General features: G+C 35.7%; 3 protein-coding genes across 5 annotated transcripts in view; 1 reads left to right on the top strand and 2 right to left on the bottom strand.

Moving 5' to 3' along the window:
- The window catches only part of mRpL52 (mitochondrial ribosomal protein L52), a 5,608-nt gene extending 510 nt beyond the window's left edge, over nt 1-5,098 (top strand). Inside the window, exons 2-4 of the mRNA XM_027360627.2 lie at nt 3,091-3,160; nt 3,617-3,743; nt 4,297-5,098. Of these exons, the coding sequence (XP_027216428.2) occupies nt 3,091-3,160; nt 3,617-3,743; nt 4,297-4,437 (338 nt within the window). The 3' untranslated portion in view covers nt 4,438-5,098. The remainder of the gene's footprint in view (nt 1-3,090; nt 3,161-3,616; nt 3,744-4,296) is intronic.
- Nucleotides 5,099-7,456: 2,358 nt separating this feature from the next.
- LOC113809134 (uncharacterized) overlaps nt 7,457-20,000 on the bottom strand; it is a 13,501-nt gene continuing 957 nt past the window's right edge. The window contains exons 2-13 of one of the 3 annotated variants that reach the window (XM_027360628.2): nt 16,467-16,729; nt 16,213-16,322; nt 15,792-15,887; nt 15,496-15,586; nt 15,194-15,309; nt 14,757-14,876; nt 14,418-14,587; nt 14,108-14,310; nt 11,879-12,097; nt 11,321-11,445; nt 8,106-8,224; nt 7,457-7,926 (exon numbers count right to left, since the gene is read on the bottom strand). In XM_027360628.2, the coding sequence (XP_027216429.1) occupies nt 7,470-7,926; nt 8,106-8,224; nt 11,321-11,445; nt 11,879-12,097; nt 14,108-14,310; nt 14,418-14,587; nt 14,757-14,876; nt 15,194-15,309; nt 15,496-15,586; nt 15,792-15,887; nt 16,213-16,322; nt 16,467-16,575 (1,935 nt within the window). In that variant the 5' untranslated portion in view covers nt 16,576-16,729 and the 3' untranslated portion in view covers nt 7,457-7,469. Of the gene's footprint in view, nt 7,927-8,105; nt 8,225-11,320; nt 11,446-11,878; nt 12,098-14,107; nt 14,311-14,417; nt 14,588-14,756; nt 14,877-15,193; nt 15,310-15,495; nt 15,587-15,791; nt 15,888-16,212; nt 16,323-16,466; nt 17,270-20,000 lie in introns of those variants that run through there. The other 2 variants (XM_070122863.1, XM_070122862.1) reach the window with 2 other exon arrangements.
- The window catches only part of LOC113809125 (meckelin), a 3,076-nt gene continuing 838 nt past the window's right edge, over nt 17,763-20,000 (bottom strand). The window contains exon 1 of the mRNA XM_027360617.2: nt 17,763-20,000. This exon is cut by the window's right edge and continues 838 nt beyond it. Coding sequence (XP_027216418.2) covers nt 17,911-20,000 — 2,090 coding nt within the window. The 3' untranslated portion in view covers nt 17,763-17,910.

Below are 20,000 nucleotides of genomic sequence, written 5' to 3'. Positions count from 1 at the left end.
TATCTGAAAGTAAACCTGATATGATTTAACCATTTGTAGCTACACAGAATGTGCAAGTGAATTATATAATAATGGTAATTTTCTATATTACGTCCGCATGACCGATATCAACGATTTTGGTATCGTTGGATTCCTCTCACTCTATACAATGCAAATAGATAGGTTTTATTGCGCGCTAACCCCCCGTTAGCGACAAACTTGGTCCCGATTGCGGGGGCGACGATGTCGGAGCGCTGGACGTAATATAGAAAATTACCCTAAAAATTTAACCTCACAGTGAAAATAACCATAGTTATTCACATGACTTTCCATTGCAGGGGGCTGTGCCCCCTGCGACCCCCCCTGGGGGGGGCTGCCGCCCCCCAACCCCCGCCAAGGAAACAAAACCTCCACCACGTATTCACGGCAGGATAGAGCGCACACGAACTAGATGCGGAGCCGATAACCTACAATAACCTAGGATTTTTAAGGTACTAACCTGATTTATTACTGCCGCTAATTACTAGGGAGGGTGCTCCTTTGCCGCAAAATGTGAAGGAAGCAGGGTGCGTCCGGCAGGAGGTCCTAGGCCGGAGGATACAGCGACGCTGCAGCACACAGGAAGTGATGCAACCTCACATTCAGGTGCTGGCTGCCCGCACCTGCCGCAATCTTTCTCACGACGAAGGAGGCCGTGGCGGAAGCACATATCTAGCATTTTTTTCTTGGCTAATGGCAATCTCGCGCAGAAAATCCGTCTCGGAGTACGAGCACCCTCCACACTCGGCCATCGCGGCGACTATGACTGACTTCTGAACGCGACGGTTATTTCGGTTAGGAATACGAATGTCGTTATTCCAGAGGAAGGGAAACTCGACTTTGAGGCCATCGGTGTAACATCGAAAAAGGCGCAAAACCCCGCCGACGAAGGCGGGCCACCGTGTTTATCCTGATTATACTACAATCGTCTCTATATACAATGCTGATTATAATAAGGTTAATATGCTGATTCAGTGAGAATCTTACAAGGTAATACCCCCTCTGCTCAGACATCGACGATGATTGTGTAACGCTCTAGCCTGCCGTGAATACGTGGTGGAGGTTTTGTTTCCTCAGCGGGGGTTGGGAGGCGGCCCCCCCAGGGGGGGGCGCAGCCCCCTGCAATGGAAAGTTATGTGAATAACCATGGTTATTATGGAAAGTTATGTGAATAACCATGGTTATTTTCACTGTGCGTTATATTATTAGTGCTATTTAACCCGCATTTTCCCTGGAACCTTTCATGCCCTCCCCTGCTATCGGGACCAAGTTTGTCGCTAACGGGGGGTTAGCGCGCAATAATAACTATATATTTGCAATGTGGAGAGTGAGAGGAATCCAACGATACCAAAATCGTCGATATCGGTCATGCGGACGTAATATAGAAAATTACCATAATAATTATTTTTATTAAAAGTAACACAGTTTCAACCAACCCTCAAAGTTGTAAGTGCCTGTGTTAAAAATGTAACCAGCAGTACCTAATAAATTGGACGAAAACTGGATTTCTGATTTATTTTAATGTTCATAGAGGGAAGATGTTGAAGGGTGTATTAAATATCACAGTATTGAGGCCATTTTGAAACGAGTGGGTTCATGTTACTGACAGCAGTACAGAGAGATAGAAAATAAGAAAGGATGTGGTTATATACACAGATCTATGTACGGAAGGCTGTTTTTTTACCATCTGTACACAGATTTCCGTGTACCTAAACCCAAACATGATTCTTCCGTACACGGATCAGCGTACCTAAATCCGAAAATGATTCCTATGTCCATGGAAATCTGTATACCGATTCCTAACATGTGGAGCATGGAGACCTCCATGCATGGAGATCCGCGTGTACTGAAAATGACCTAACCTAACCCTGACCTGACCTGACCTGACCCGACCCGATCTGATCTCAGCTCACCTCACCTACGTCCACGGAGATCCGTGTACCGATTCCTAGTATATGCGTACATCAGCGCCTCGGTGTACAGAGTTGGCTGTTAGCCACTGGGGCCCGTCTTCAGTAAGCTGTTCGCCTTTTGCACTGTCCTTGCATCTTGTTTCTTAAATCGACATTTACTATCTTCCTCAAACTTCTTTAATTTGACACTGAATTTGTCAAAAGATGTAAATTCTGCATTTACCTCCAAACCAGGTGCAGGAGGTGTTGGGGCTACCGCCATCTTGATTTTCAATGTTTGGAATTTAAAATACCTAATGCATTTTGATTGGCTGGTTTGGCTCACCTATTTCTGTCATATATGTATACCGATTCTGTATTTTTGGATTACTGAACTCGGAGATCTGTGTATATAACCACTGCGAATAAGAAATACAGCCCTAAACAACATGGGTACAACTGCTGCAGCCTCATATTTACTGCATATCACTGCTCAGAGACTAAGTTCACAACACCCCACACAGCCGGTTTTTAATGTCACATTTTCTGTAAGTTGGCTCAAAGTGATAAAGGGGAGGTATGGGGGGGGGGGGGGGCTTTCCCTGCCTGGGAATAAATATAAGTTAGGAAAGGTTAGGTTTGGGTTTTTGGGTTTGCATGATAACCTGGTTTTGGGACTTTGCCTCTGGAGGGAGTGTTGCTCTTGGTAACAAATACACTTGAGAGCTGTTATATTTATGGTATCTGAAAGAAAATGCTTAGAGTTAGTAATGGAAAAAAAAAAAAAAAAAAAAAATCAGTGAATGATTTCAGGTGAAAATAAAAGCTTCAGGCATTATACTGGACATTGTAGTGTGATTTTCGATATGATTCACAATTTTTTTTTTTTTTTAGCATAGTTGGATATCAATTTAAAAATTTATGATTGATATTGAATGTGAATCAACATGTAGTGCCCACCATAACTCCTCTTTATGATAATGAAAAATTAAAGTTTCTCAGAAAAAAAAGTTTTCCGTAACAGGAGCCACCTATTTCACCATGTCAACTGAAGTTAACCAAAGTAACCTAGCTGAGTGATTACTAATAGAGGTAAACTTTCACAATTAACAGTATACAGTTTAATTTAAATTTACCAAAATTTCCTATTCATTGAATTGTCTTTCTTTCTTTCTTTCAGGAAGAGTTAGCAGTCTCAGTGCAAGATGTATATCTACCACACCAATAGTAGATGGGAAATTCCAAAAAAAGTATGTAATATTTGTTTTGCACGCACACACATTCATCTATAAATACTCATAACCAGGGTAAAGGAGATCTCTTACAATTTCAAGCCCCATTTGGCTCCAGGGTATATTAGGCAAGAATGATATTCACTTCATATATTTGTATTTGAATGAAGATTTAGCAGAGCAAAGAAAGGGCTATCTGGAAGTAAACCAAATAATTTCTTTGTCATTCCAGGTCAAATATCGTATGTCTATTTATGTACACTGATTTATTAAAATTGTAAATCAGGATAGAAATGGAAGGATAGTTATCTCTTAATGAAAACATCTCTTTATTGGAGTGTAGTGTAGGCTGGTTTTGTTTGTAAAGATAGAAAATGAAGATCTTGATTTTTTATGAAATGTATGAATGAAATACTCTCAGAATAATACTTTGAACTTATTATTTAATAATTCATTAATTTTTATACATTCTAGGTTTGATACATCTATGGGAGCATGGGGGCCGCTAGTGGATGGGCCAGACTACACATTTCTTGATGGGCGACCAACTCCCCTTCGCAGTGGGCAGAGAAGGAGAGCCAAGCAGCAGAAGGAAGTTTCGGTTAGTTATAAAATATTGTGTATTCATGCACAGATGCCTCCATAAGTGATCAACCACTAAAAAGTCAATTAGTGGGCCTAGGTGACCTCACCTCATTTCCCTTGTCTTTGATTTTTAGGGAAAATGTATTTACAAATACTGTTAATGTTGCTACTGTTACTGTTATTGTTTACATTATAATATCTCCTCCTCTCTCTCCCTTCCCAACCATTGTACCTCAGTCTTTTGGCATCTGTATCTCTCTTTCCTCCCCCCTCCCACCTACTGTACTTCTCTCCCATTCCCTGTCTGTCTGTCTTTCTCTCTGTCTCTCTCTCTCCCTCCCTCCCTCCCTTCATCTGTCTCACCTTCTCTCCCTCCCTCCCTTCCTCTGTCTCCCCCCTCTCTCCCTCCCGCCCTTCCTCTGTCTCCGCCTCTCTCCCTCCCTCCCTTCCTCTGTCTCTCCCCTCTCTCCCTCCTGCCCTTCCTCTGTCTCCCCCCTCTCCCTTCCTCTTGTCTCCCCCTCTCTCTGTCTGTCTTCCCCCCTTTAATTTGTATTGTTTTCTGATTTCAGGAAAAGGTTTTACAGTTGATGAAGGAAACAAATTTTGCAATTGAACGGCATCAGAGACTTTTGCATGAAGAAAAGGAGAAGAAAAATCAGATTCTTAATGAAAAGTTAAAGCCAAAAGGTCATAAATTACTAAAGAATTAAACTATGTTCACTTCTGTTGTCTATTTTTTGTAGGAAATTTGATCTTATGTCAGCATTGAAATGTATATAAAATAAAACTTTACATAAAAAATTTGTTTTAATGAGTTTCTTGGTATCCTTGCAAAATATCTTTAAGTGCCCAAGTAGGAAGAAAACGGATATACATTTTGAACATCAAGTTGATAATTGTATATAACAAGTAAGGATAAATCCAATATGCGAAGCTGAGCCTTGCATGGGCTATGCCTATGAAGGGAGCCAGGCCTATGTCGACTTATGCCGACATGATCAATGTGTGTTAGCTAGTTCTGACTCGATGGAGCGTAATCCTTCCCCACCATGGTGCCCAGCCTCAGCTGTAACCTCCGGGCGACAACTGCAATTTCTTGTGCCTGAGTGGGGCATGAACCAGCAGTCCCTCTGATGAGAGGCCAACACCACTGTACTAGCCCAGAGGCTTATGTATTACATAAATAATAATGATAATAACCTGAAAGAAGAAAAATCAGATTCTTAATGAAACAGTAAAGCTGAAAGGTCATAAATTACTAAAGAATTAAAGTATGTTAATTTCTTTTGTGTATTTTTTGTAGGATATTTGATCTTATGTTAGCATTGAAATATATCAATATGTATACAAAATAAAATCTGGTAAAACTTGTTTTAATGAGTTTGTTGGTATCCTTACAAAATATCCTTAAGCACTCAAGTAGGAATTAAAATCAGATAAGGAAAAAAAAATAAATAAAAAGATAAGAGAAAATGGATACACATTTTGCACATAATCAAATCAATAATTATATATAATGAGTAAGGATAAGTCCAATATGTTGTGCTTGGGCTATGCCTATGAAGGGAGTCAGGCCTGTATTGACAAATCTGGCTTGATCATTGTGTGTTTGCTGGTTCTGACTCAATGGAGCCTAATCTTTCCCCACCATGGTGCTCAGACACAGCAGTAACCTCCAGGCAACCATTAATCCCTCGAATGAGAGGCCATGTTACCACTGTACTAGCCCAGAGGCTTATGTATAACATAATTATGATAATAACCTATTGGATCCAGGTACCTCCAGTTCTGCATGTAGCCCAAAATATAGGCAGTAGGCTTACTTTGAATTGCCCCTCTCTTGCATTTACTGCTTACACAAATATTTATGTGTTGTCAAAACTCCTTCCCTCCCCTTTGCAATGGTTTTGTCTCTTAACTTTTTTTCGCCGTTTTCCAAGGTCTGCATATTGTCATTTGATATGCTGTATCAAGATGGTAATAGACTGTTTTCTTTCCACAGACTACATTTCAAATCACTAGGTAGTCTACAACTCTGTGCAATAACATTTTGTTATTTGTGTAGTTATATATTTTTGGATTATTCAGTTTTCTGCAACACCCTGTGTTGGCAGTCAAGGCTCCCTCAGACTTGCACTCTTCCAACCATTGCTCACGGATGGTACATTTCATAATGGAAATAATGCAGGAGCCCATTCCTAAATGCTCTCTGAGTCCAAAATTGGCCTCCAGCTGAATTTTTCATGATGGAATATTCCTGGCATCTGCCCTCAGCCCAATTTTCTCCTGTATTGCTCATGTCAGCTGGATTCAATAGGTTAAAAAAAAAGAAAAAAAAAAGAAAAAAAAAGAGAAAGAATAAAACAATCATAATAGAATGACAGTACTGTAAAAGCAACAACTAAAACAACTACTACTACTACTACTACTATACCGTTACACTAATGAATACAACCACTATACTATTGATACTACTAGTACTATTATTAATAATAATAGTAATGATGAGGGTAGTAATAACCATGATAATAATAATGGCAATAAAAACTTCAGTGAATACTGATGATGATGATAACAATGAGAGAACAATAATGCATACAGTCGTGATAAAGACAAATAACAGTAGAAAAATATTTGAAAACAAAAATAATTATTACAGAATAATTACAGGAGAATGGCAATCTTCCTATTATCTTTTACTTTGTATAGCAGGTTTTCTGTCATTGCATCAACATGGCAGTGTTTTTTTTTTTTTTTTATGATGGTACTGGTACTATTAGTTATCCTTCTTAGCAGCAGCAGCAGTATCAATTAGGAAATTAAAATGATCTGAGCCCCTGAACTTCTATTAGTCACAAATTTATGAAATTGCATTTTCAACTTAATATTTTCTGCAATCATGGTTATCTTATATTTACTGTGAAAACCAGCTGGGCTTTATTCCTACCTCTTTTCCACTGTGAATTAGCTATATGTAGTGTCAATTGAAAAAGTTGGTATTTTCTTGCAAGTTTCTCTCACGCATTCCCATTGATGTTGTCTTTATACTCCTATTCCCTTTACAAGCCCTCCTCTTCCAGAGCTCAGTTAGACGTGATTCTTGCCTCCTTTTTGGTATATATGGAATAATGTGTGAAATAATTCTAGTTGTGCATAGGATACTCTGTCTATGTGAGCCCTCTATCCTGTTTTAAGTCCCATTTCCCCTCTACAAAACTATGTATTGTACAACCACCTACTTGACTCTTATTGCCTTTCTTTTTTACTCCACTTATATATTTGATTACATATTTTATTTATTTGTATGATATACATGAATATTTTTTTCTGCTTTATTCCTTGCTAGTTTTTACGAAACTTCTCAGTTTCAGTCTGGAGTAACTGGCATAATTTTTCACCTTTGGCGCCCCACGATTCAGCATGTATTTGATATGTGACAGCATCATGTACAGTTTCCTGTGTAAAACAATAGGTTCTTGAAATATCAAAGACCAAAGTTTGCCTTACTTTAGTGTAACTTGAAAATGGGCATTAACTGAAGCTGGGAAGGAGGTGGGTGGGTGGTGTACTTATTACTTAATTACAAAATGAAAACAATGAAAATAATAAGGTTTCATAGGAACACTGTCATTTTACACTTCAAAATAATATATAAGAATATCAAGAAAATATCCAATCAATAGGTTCATTAAAATCTACTGTTCTATCAATGAAAATACTTCTCAAAAATACTATTTCACTTTTATTCTAGATAATTCACATACAAATTATCCATTTCACACTGTAAGTCATACAATCTTTTTCTCCATAATCCATAAATTTCTGCATCAAAAGTTACATCTCCCTTTCCTGCTAAAATGGCTTCCCTATCTTCTAAATATTTTTTGCTATTAGACTGACCATCCTTTAGAGTTTCTTCTATCCCTTTAACTTTTCCCTTGGGGCTATTCTTTAGCTTTGTATTTCCTATGATCATAGGATCTTCATCCTCTTTTTTCCTTTTATGGGTTTTTGCATGAGTTTCATAGTTCTCAATCACTGAAGATGTGACTTCCTTCATTTTGGCCAACAACTGGTGACGAATCTTCTCTGTCTGGGAATTGTTGTCTTTCATGTTGACTTCTGGAGGCTGTATGTTTACATCTAAGGGGAGCACAGCTAGCATTGAATGAACTACTAGCAATGCCTGGTTATCATCTCTGTGAATGAAAAATACAATCTTGCATCAATACAATACATTAGCTATATGTATCTTAATGTTTTATACCAGTGTAAGTATTGTCTCATTTGTAAAAAAATGAGTACCCAGAATAAACTACATGATATACATAAAATAAGTGGTAGATAAACCATTTTTGAATTTAACATGATGTCTCACTTGGTGTAGAGTCTGATGTCCACTTTGTGTGCATCCAGAGGCAGGTATGAGAAAACAGCAAGTCTTAAAGGATGACATTCTGCAGGGTAGAAGCAGTACATACCAGTGACACCTCCAATCTGAAATGAAAGTAAGGAATAGTGATAAGTTCTCTTTGCCATGCCTAAGGAAGGTTTGTCAAAAACTAATGACTTTTAATATGAATGAACTATATTTTTGCCTACTAATATATTTAGTACTGTTTGGCTAGTTTCCTTCAGTTAAACCAATATCACCCTCATACCCCACTCACCCTATAGAAACTCTTTCTAAGTCAATCATGGTCATGTAGACTACTCCTATCTCTTTCTTCTTGTGATGAATGGAACATAGTAAGTGTAAATTAGAAATTGCCAGAGTTAACATCTTACTAAATCCTGTTCTTTTATTTTATATGCATCTAAATACTTATACACACAATTTTTTATGACAAATATATGATTTCATGCATTTCATATAAATATTTATAGTAATCTCTCCCCATATTCTTTTATATGAGATGGGTAACTGTGATAACTTTTTCCAATTCTGTACTCTACCGACACTCATTGTATTTGAGGCATGACAATGAAATATTTATTTTCTCGTGTGTAAAATTTATCTTTTAAAGTGCCTACAACCAAATTTTGAAATTTGGCAATCCATATGGGGGGGGGGGGGGCTTGGTACTCTTATATTTGTTTATGATTATGATTATCATCTATAACTTATTTTTTGTAAATTGCAATATTATTTATTCTACCCCTTAAGCTATTGATGTCAGGAGATCGCACCATCCACAGTACTTTAGTTTGTGACATTTGTTATTACATATATGGCTTCAGATGGAGGCCAATTAATAAGCCTAACTGATCTTACTTGATTCTCCTATACCTTGAATTTTCGCATTTTTTTCTAATGCTCTCAATATTGTTCTTATACTATTATCATCATTATTGGCATTATGATAATCATTACATTATTAACAATACTAATAGCAATAACATATCAAAAATAGAAATATTCCAAAAAATCAAGGATAAGGTTAACCAAGTTTCATAAAGCCACCTATGTACAAACATAAATAAATTATATACATTGCATGCATATAAATCTAATCACTTCTATCTATTCTAATTCCATTTACACAAAAAATAGGTTGTACTTTAGAAACCTATGGATCAAAATCTTCATTACATGAATTGAAAAATCAATAATCTTTTCGGTACCCTTTGAATTATATGGTGCAGGTTGCTCTGTGCTTTCACCCACGTGAACCTAAATACAGGTACACATACCTTAGAGGTTAAAGGCACTATTTTTTTTAACAGCGTCTTTCATTATGATATATTAATGTTGATTTTTGCAATAAGTAAATAAACCCAATGTTGACAGGATGGCAAGACTACATGCTATATCTGTTGTGTATTTATTTATTGTGTCTTTACACAAAGATGGCTTCACAAGTACTTACTTAATCACCAAGTCAATTATTGGTCATACTTGGCTCACCAGTTACTCCTTTTTCTTATTTTTTTTTTTTTCTTGTGTTTTATTGCTATTAGTACTGTTAATAACATTATAATAATCATAATGTCAAAAATAATAATAACATTGATAAGAGTTTTAATTTTTTTTTAACTTAACCCATTGGATCTGATTGCTTCACAGCAATCACATGGCCCAAAATATGGGTATTATGCTTACATTATGTTGAGACTCTATGCCTCCCCTTTGCAATTTCATTTTCTCTTTTTATAACAAGCATTTTTAGCTTTGCCATTTTCCAATGTCCATATTTGTCATTTGATTTGCTTAATGTAGATGTTAACAGACTCTTTTCTGTAAAATTAAAAGGATAAAAATAGGTTGCAAATGGCATCCTTCCTGGAGCTGGTGCTCTTCTGGTCATGGCTCACGGACACTACATTTCACACTGCAAAAGCCCCTTTCTAAAAGCCAAATGAGTTTAGCTACCGTCCAAGAGGCTTGTGCTCTTATGGCAAGTTTTTCCTGTCACCCCCAGCCTTCAGCCAAAATGCTCACAACAGCAAGTTTGCATCTGCAGCCAGATTTTCCCATGACGGCATGTTCACATCACCTGCCCCTCAAGCCAAATTTTTTCATGACATAATTAAGTCACATCATCCAGATTGTAGCATCAAGAAAAGGGGAAATCAGCTGAGGACATGTAGGTTTACTAATTGCTTTTGTGGTGTTATTACACTTGTGGAGCCATCTCTGTGCATACAAAATTCACAAAAGATGACATTAGACAGTATGATTACCCAGCATCATTGGGCTAAATTCTTTAAGAAAATATAATCAGCATATGCTGTGTTGTACCAGAGCCATTTTCACAAAATATACACCAAAAAGTTTAATATGCTCTTCACACTACAATTCTCTAGAATGAACTAAGGATTTCCTATCAATCTGGACAAAATCTGAATGGTAAGCCCCAAAGAAAATGCATTCAACCATCTTCTTTTAAAGCTAATACACATATTTCTTATAACAATAAAACAATCCCTGTCTGAACATTAAGGAATTCCAACTGCAATAGTTAATGCTACTCTACTACTGTTGGTAGAGCACATGGTATCTGTCCAATTTCTATGTAAAAAAAACAATCTTTCTTTTCAGTATTACAAAATTTCAAAAAGACATATAAACATCTGTATTTCTATAAGAACCTAATGTATGCATTTCTAGAAAAGCACAAGAACCAAAAGTAATATTTTGTTTTTACTCTTCAAGTATATATCTGTCTTTAACATGAACAGAAACAAGGAGAAAATGGAAATAGGAAAATATACTGCTCAAACCAAAATTTTCAATAGTTTATCTGAAAATCACTGGCAATGAATCATGCAGCAAGTAAAACCTAGCCACCTGGGAGTATTTTCATTACCTTTATACAAACTAGATTTTTCTATCAAGTAAATATGTATTGCTACTGGAGGCTATAATTGACTATTACCTTAACTTTTGGTTACTAGGGATGGATTACTAATACAGCCACAACCTTGACGGACTACAGAGATATGAAAATTTGATCCGAAGAAAAGAGGCACAGCCTCTTATGAAGTTAAGAAGCCGTTTTACTAACTAAACACATACATAAATGTAAACCATGCTATGGGGGGGGGGGGGAGAAAAAGAAAGAAAGAAAAAAAAAAGAGCTAGAAACTAACCTTCACAATTGTGTAATTATTTGAAAGTTTGGTTATTAGATTGCAGAGTGGTGAAACAAAACTGGTTATAGTAATGTTGTTACATCTGCTTCCTCCTACCAGTGCTACAATGCTATAAGGCACACCTGTGTAAAAGCAAGTTTCATTATTGATAGTATTACTATTATCAATGTTATTACTATTACTATTATTATTGTCATAAATATTATTATCATTATCATTACCATCAATCTCAATATTATCACTGTTTACAATAATTATTTTTGCTAATGCCTACTCTTTCAAATCTTACGTATGACTTTGCAAATGTGCAGGAAGTGGCTGGTAATGATTCAGAAAATGCACCCAAAAATTTAATTCCATGTCAAGGTACTGTTCCTCAAGAGTATTATTTTTTTTCCATTTAAATAAAAGAAAGTTATTTTGTAGAAATGATAAACTAAAAATGGAATATAGACACATTCAAATTCATACTATCTCTTTCCATGATACTGATTTTCTCTACTTTTCCTAGATTTAATACAAAGCAGTAAAACATGCAAAAACAAAATTAAGTACCTCCTCTGACATTTTCTGGATCAATGGTTACCACATGAGTCTGAAGTTCATGTGCATGTATTGTCACAGGTTCAAAGGATATTTGGTACTCTTGCGATGATTCCTCAGGTTGCGCAACTTGCTGGGTAGGCTCCATTGCTAAAGGCTTACAAGAATATGATATTATCCCTGAACAAGTCACACTTGAGCCCTCACTAAAACTTGGAATGTTGCATATACCTGTAATAAAGAAAAACATCCATGGCTTACTATACCAGTATCTGTACACCTAAGATTACTTATAAGGACAATATGAAAACTAGAGTGCTACTTTTCATTCTGATTGTTGTTACCCTCTCATCTCCAAAGCTGACAATCTATTGCAATTCATTTACTTTCTTGTGAAAATAGAAAGGTCATAATGTCAAAACTGCATCATCATATAAGTGAAACTCTGAAATTTGATCTATAGTTCCATGAATACACCCCTACCCTTTTCAGATATTTTACTTATATTACACTGACATGGAAGGAAAAAAAGCAGCAGCAAAATATCTGAATGCTGTCTGAAAAACTAATGATACCCATTTACAACAGGTGTCCCACATATAAGACACCCTGACGCGCAGGCAGAGTCCGGGCCAGCCCTATGCGCGGATTTTGCAGCCACCCAGAAACTTATTTTCCGGCTTCAAATTATACCGGCGTTAGTGGGTTAATACTTTTACAGTAGAATAGATATATTTGATAATTTTGGATTATGTCTAACGTCACAAACTAAATACCCTGCACTATAGGCCTCCCTCCTAAATATCAAATAAAGTATATAATCAAATAAATGTGAATATAAACTGAGGTGACTAAAGATTCAAGCCTGATGGTGCCACTGATATCCACAGCGTGTACTAACGAAGTTACTAAATTTGCAAGGGATTTAGGACTACAACCTAATTGAATGGCTACTCAGTGGGAACAAAAGGCCTAACTGCATGCCATGTCAACTGTAGCTTTAGTTAATTAATTGTGTTTACTAAGAGATGCCTCCATAAGTGTATAATCATTACTAAGGAGTCAATTATTAGTCCTACCTATCTCATCTGTTTTATGGCAAGATTCTTTTTTTATTATCTTATCATTTCTATTGCTACTAATATATTAAAAACATTATATCCATCTTAATGTCAATAATATTAATAAAAGCAGTATCAATATTAACAGCATGAAAAAAAAAAAAAAAAAAAAAAAATCCCACAAATTCATGGAATGGGAAAATCAGGCATGGTCACCATGGCAAACTAATTGACTTCTGTAGCTGAACACTTGTGGAGCAATGTGTGTGCTACAAAATTTACAAAAAAAACAGAATGGACAGTACAGAAATCCATGGCCAATGGGTTAACACAGACCATATTATTAAAAGATGAAGGTTTTCTCAAAGATTGGAAAATATTAAAGGTTAATCTAGCATTGCTAACAATATGGCCAATGGTTTACAAAATAAAAATTTACCTATATGAAAAAATTGAAAAAACAACCAGTTAAATCATTGCTAATGTAGCTAAATATTTACCCATTATCATCCAAAGTAACTGGACTGATGATTAACAATGACATCATGAAAGGGTGGGTGAATGAGGATAACACAGGTCTGCCTATTATGCGGATATGGTACTTGTTGCAATAGGAATACTGTTTAGATGTTTGGGTTCTAATTTCTTACATACTTGGGGAACATTCAACTACATTCAAAGGCATACTTATGTTGTTTGAAATACTATTCTAAGAAAGAAATGCTAACTAATGAAAAAATATCTTCAGAATAAATCCAATTACATTACTTCTGTGAAAAAAATTAAAGAAAAGGATGAAGGAACTATAGCATTAATGTGCCATTTGTGCCAACATTGCTTCTTCTACTACCACACTAAGGTAAATATTAACCACTGATCTGGATTATGTGACCATCCCGTCATGAAAAAATCTGGCTTAAGGGGTGGGTGATGTGAACATGCCATCATGGGAAAAAATGGCTGCAGACTGGGTGATGTGAATTTTCCATCATGAGCAAAGGCCAGGGTGACGGAGAAGACTTGCTGTGAGTGTTCGTGAGCACCTGGCAGAGCAGCTACCTACATAAGCCTAATACCCGTATTTTGGTCCATGTGGTTGCCATGAAGCAACCGGATCTAAAGGGTTAATCAAAATTTAATAAAGTGTAAAAAGAAATAAAATCTATACTGGGATATTTACCAAGAATGCAGGCCCTCTTCTTAGGTCTCAGAATTGGGGGATGTAACTTCTCTATTTCAACTCTGAGACCAATGGAGTCATTATTACTTTCTGACTGATTTGACTGTCTCCTTTGTACTGTCTTCCAAATGCTCGTAGTATAAGAAAGATGTTGTGTCCCTTTTACAACATGCAGACTCAGCTCAGGGTTACACATCAAACTCCTGCGGAGAGTGATTATAAAATCATTAGAGAATATCACAATGACTCCTCATATATCAATATCTGAATATCTGCTCAAATATTCTACATTAATCTTCTAATGCCATACCTGTCAGCCTTGTTGGTAACATTGATACCAATGACCCATTTATCATGAACTATCTTGTGTCTTACAGAGATAATTTCCATAGGAGACTTCCAAGATCTGGGTGGAGGGATTCTCTCGGAAAGGCTCGTGTCAAAACTGCAGCTTCCTACTGTTAACGTCTTCATCACGCTCTGTAAGGGAACATATTTAAAAATGAATAAAATATTGTATTAAGTAATGTAACAAATTACTAAATATACTCCCTAAGCATAATTATTTAGGAAGGTAAAAAGAACATTCCTAAAACTAAAACATTGCAGCTCGACAAGATGCTATCAAGCCATTGCTAAGTAGTCTTACCTTCAGTTCTGATACTGGTGCACCCTCAAGTTTTGACTGGAGAACTCGTATCTTCTGGCTTATATAGGTCTCCTTTATTCTTCTTTCTGAACTAAGTCTTTCCACGTGGCGGATGCCGCCCTAAAAAGGAGACAGTGATCAGTTTGTTAATTTTTTTTACAGATAGCAAGTAGTGATTAATTTCATTATATGATGGTTATGAAGAAAAGGGTAAGGAGAAACACATGGAAAAAGAGATGGATGAGGAAGAAGAGTAAAAATTGGAGGAGGAGATGGAGAAGGAGGAGGAGAAAAAGGAGGAGGGAGGAGGAGATGGGGGTGACAGAAGAAAAGGCAGCTACATGAAAAAATAGGAAATGGAGAAAATGCAAGCAATAGAATAGGTGATATAAAAAACTGCAAAACAGAAGAATAACTCATAATTTTGTTAAACTTACTTTAAGTCTATTAGCCAATGCAACTGCTGCCTCATCTTTACCCCTTTCAGTCTCTTCATTTTCCTTGTCGCCACATAGGGATAATAATTTGTCATTTTCCACTGCACACCATTCTCCTATGTGGAAAGAGTGGAGAAAAAAAAAATAAATAAAAAGAAGAAGAAGAAGAAGAAGAAGAAAAAAAAATCATATTATTGTTGGCATCATGAAAACTTGTTTCTAATTTTTGTTCCAGCACTTCTAAAACATAGTACCTTCTTAACTGTAAAAAATGTATAACACAAAACCAATTGACAACTTACCTGAGATGAGTTTCAATGAAAATGTGGGAACCCCAGAATTGTCTGGGTCTGAGGAACTGATGTCCTCCACATCATCCCATTCATGAATAATCTGTAAATAAAATTAATGCAAAAGGACATGAAATAAAAAAGGAAAAACAAAGAACATACATAGTTTTCCTATGCCTACATATATTTTAAATATCTATTCCTTTTGACTCATGCTATATCATCTTTTCCAACAAAGTAACTCTTATTCTGATTTCCATAAAACAGTGCAACAACCAATTATCAATTCAGTATTGGAAGTAATATACCTTAAGGTCACTGTATGATATGAGAACAGCCTTTTGACATCTACGGAGAACAATAACATATAACTGCAATGGTTGAAATTGGTGATGGACCACAATCTGAAAGATAAGATAGATATGATAATGATGCAATATATTACTATATAGACTTGCTACAATTCTGGGCAGTTAGTAAAATAATGAGACGGTGATAATATCAAACCAGACATAATGACCTCTTTTGAGCTGAACCAAATCAATTCATTCACAAAATATTTCTGCTTGCATTAGAGTACTTGCACTATGAATCAAATAATTATAACCAAATAATAACCAAATATAATTATATAACCAAATAACTCATCGTATTACTTAAATAACAGTCTTTCACATCATTACACAATAAATATTACACTAAAGATAATAAAAACAAATCTTTACCTACTTTGGCTCCATCCTTCCATGACAGTTCTGAAAAACGCACTATATTGCCAGCCTGAAGTTCAATTAGATGTCCCCGTGATGTTACAATGAGTATGTGCTTCTTCACGACTTCTGCAAAATATTTTGTTAAAATATAACTGACAGTTTTTCTCTTGGATCAATATTCACCAGTGAACTTGAACTAAAATAAAAAATGAAAGGAATTTATCAGTCATATTAAAATAAATAAACATAAATGCTGTGAATTTAACTCACCTTCATCATGAAGTTGATCTAATGAACTTCCAACTTTGTAATATGTGGCACTTGCTGAAGTAATAGATGCAAATTCTGGAGGAATTTCATGAGACAAGTCCTTGTCCATTGCAACCTTTGTTTTTCATCTAAAGGTTGTGGCAAAATGTAGGTTTATGTATTCTTAAAAAGGTTCTCTAAATCTCACAAAATAATTCTCATCAAATGTTCTCTAGACCACATTTGCAACCAACTTACTAAAGTTGATAAACTTCATATTTCCACTGCAGAAAAAAATGATAAAATTGGAGTCTGTCCACTATTTACTCATTAATGCATAGTATTTACATAAAATAAGGTAAGGGAGATGCAACAGCATGATACAACATCAAATACAAAGGTAATAATATTCAATTTTTACACACAATTAAAAACTTGATTTCACATAGAACATCAGTCAGTAAAATATTCTTTGGCTCCAACACAGAGGACATCAGTCAATAAAATACTCTTTGGCTCAATCACATAGAATTCTGTTTCCTGTTAATACAGCTCATACATCAACTCAAATCTTTGTATAAGATATTACTCACAAAACTGAAAAGGCAGTGTTCCTGTTGACTAGCTGCTTCCAAATGACTTGAATTTTCTTATCTTCAACACACAGCCTCAACTGGCAGTTTCATATAACCCTATATTTGTTTAGTTTACAGTTATCAATACGCAAACGACTAAATACATAAGAAAACTAAACAAATTAAGAAACAAGAAATTCAATCTTTTACAAAAATTGTTAAATAATATGTTATAGTCTGCTTTTAACCCCAAGATGGGATGGCATGTATGTCTATGCCATGCACACTGAGTTTAAATTATTAACTATTTTTACACATAAATGGCTCCACAAGTACCAAGTTACCAACAAGGTAATTATGAGTAATACCTGTCTCACCTGTTTACTCTTTTCCTTGAAAATATTTTCTTGTATCTAATATTGTTATTAGTAATGTCAATATTTGCTTGTATCTAATATTGTTATTAGTAATGTCAATAACACAATAACAATCATAATGTCTATAACAAAAATATTATCAACATTATATGCGTGTTATGTGCCCTGTGCATTAATGTTGAGATTGAGATTGAGATTGATGGCATTAATGGAGAGAAGAAGAAGAAGAAAAAGAAAAAGAAAATCTTGCAAACTCAAGGAAAGGTGAAATCAGGTGATGTCATAAGGTCTACAAACTGATTCCTTTGTGGCTAAGCAATTGCAGAGCCATGTATCTGCAGAGACATTTCACAAAACAATACTATAGTGAACACAACATTTTACCAGAGACTTTGGGTTCATTTCATTGTTGACACAACAGTAGTATTTGATGGATGGACTTTCAAATTAAAAAACTATACCCCATATTAAAAGATGCAGTTTAGTTTCTGTTATGAATAACATGAATAACAATTATATCAAGAACCTTTGGTCTACTAAAGTTTTGCTGACTACATTTTTTCGTCCAAATGTATATCTCACTTTCCTGATAGTGTATGAAACAACAAAGGTTACAAAACCAGCCAATACAAAATTTTCAGCTAATAAGTCTACAAAAGTAAAGAGTAATATCTCAAACAAGACAAAAGATACCTCATGGCCGGATAATAAGACACTTTCAAAGGCATGGTTATTGTCCCGGAAGAACAAACACCTATCGTCTGGCTCTTGAAACTCAAGATCCAGAAGACTTTCCAAAAATAATTTTTCTTTAACAATATAATTCAAGTCTTTCAATGCATGTTGAAGAAACATGCCAAAGAATCTTTTCATAGTTTCATGTGCTCTGAAACTCTGCTCCATCTCTGCTGATGCCATCCTTCCCCTATTGCTTGGTCTTCGCATACCCACAAATCCATGCACAGGTCGTAAAATTGTGTCATACTGTTCTCTGAACTTGTGTGTTATTGCTACTTCAAATATTTGGCATTCACTGGATGGCTCAAGGCCCCGGTGTCCACAAAGATCTTCTTCCTCCCTCTTTAGTTGCTCATAAAAGGAGTGCATATCTACATCAGCATAACCATGTACAGAACGACCATGAATATAATACCCATAAACAGTATGTTGCAGTATAAAAATACTAATATTAGCTATGGAACACAAGTCAACAAATTGCTGGATCTTATTCTCCACACAACGCTCATAAAAAACTGTCTTGAAAAACCACTGTACAACAGCTATAACAACAAAAACAGTGATACTAATAGCAAATCTACATACATAACTTTGTGGTGAGTTATACTCTGTATCACTCTTTTGGAAGTTACTTCTTGGATCTGCACTAGAGAGATTTTCAAAGCCAATAACATTCAGGAATAACAGAGTAAAAAATAACTGATATCCAACATCTATCTTCCTGTGAGTTTGAAGCTCATTCCACTCATTTGTAATGAAATATGTCCTCCATATACTGATTGGCTGTTCTGATTTTGATTTATCTTCCTCATCAAGACTATTTGATAACTGAGGATGTGGGAGGGAATTCTTTGCTCTTGGTTGCTCCCAGTCAATGATGAACATATCAAGTGTCACCTGGACATATAAGATATGAACGATTTGTGCCAATTTCAAGAAACAAGCAGCAATTAAATATTGCTTGATGAGCCCCTCTTGATACTCAGTTAACAAAAATAAGTGCACAACATCTTGCCGCTTAAAGAATATAGTCCAATATAGGCAAGAAAAGAACATGACTACAAAGAAGACATTAGCAAGATTTCCACAAGTTGTGAGAATGAGATGAAAAATGGTTGGCAGATCAATACTAAGTTTCCCAGACCTACGAGACCAACTCCATGTTGTAATCATTGACCACAGCATTGCAAAGGCACTCATTACACCTATAGAGATAGACAAATCATCAGTGATCTTTGAAAAGTCCATAGTATATAAAACCCTAAAACTAGTTACCACCATTGGGTTCAATTCATATTGGTCATCACTAACTTCTCCATATGTCATCTTTATCAGTGGTGGAAAAATCAGGCCATGTCCTTCCCCTTCCCTTAGTCTGATAACTATTTCAATGCTCTGTGCGTATCTTACTACTTTTGCTCTTTCCATTCTGTCTGGTGTATTTGGAGATAGACTCTCTCTACCACTTAGATTATCAAACAAAAAAAATCTCCGCATGAGTTGCCACTTCTTTTCACTCTGCTTATTCAACTTTTCACCTTTCTCTATATAATTTCTATTCAAAACTGGGACTGCATAAATCATGTGATCCTCTTCATCATAATACTGTAAAAACACATCATAAAACACAGTATCATACTTATCCCATAGATCTCTTACTGAAATAGAACAACTTTTGGTAAAAGTTGTTCCAAACTTGACTGCATCATCTAGATCAAAACTAATTAAGGGGCATACTGTTAGTACATCCTCTAAACGACCATACTGAATTAGGTGCCCCTCTGCTGAATATTTTGCCACAGTGAAATTGAACTTTGAATTAGGATTATCTTCTTTGAAACTATAATGTGTCTTTAATCTGGTCT

Source organism: Penaeus vannamei, chromosome 6, assembly GCF_042767895.1.
Source record: "Penaeus vannamei isolate JL-2024 chromosome 6, ASM4276789v1, whole genome shotgun sequence".
NCBI classification, from domain to species: Eukaryota; Metazoa; Arthropoda; class Malacostraca; order Decapoda; family Penaeidae; genus Penaeus; species Penaeus vannamei.
Note: the sequence above shows the minus strand (reverse complement) of the source record. Positions and strands in the feature narration are given on the sequence as shown.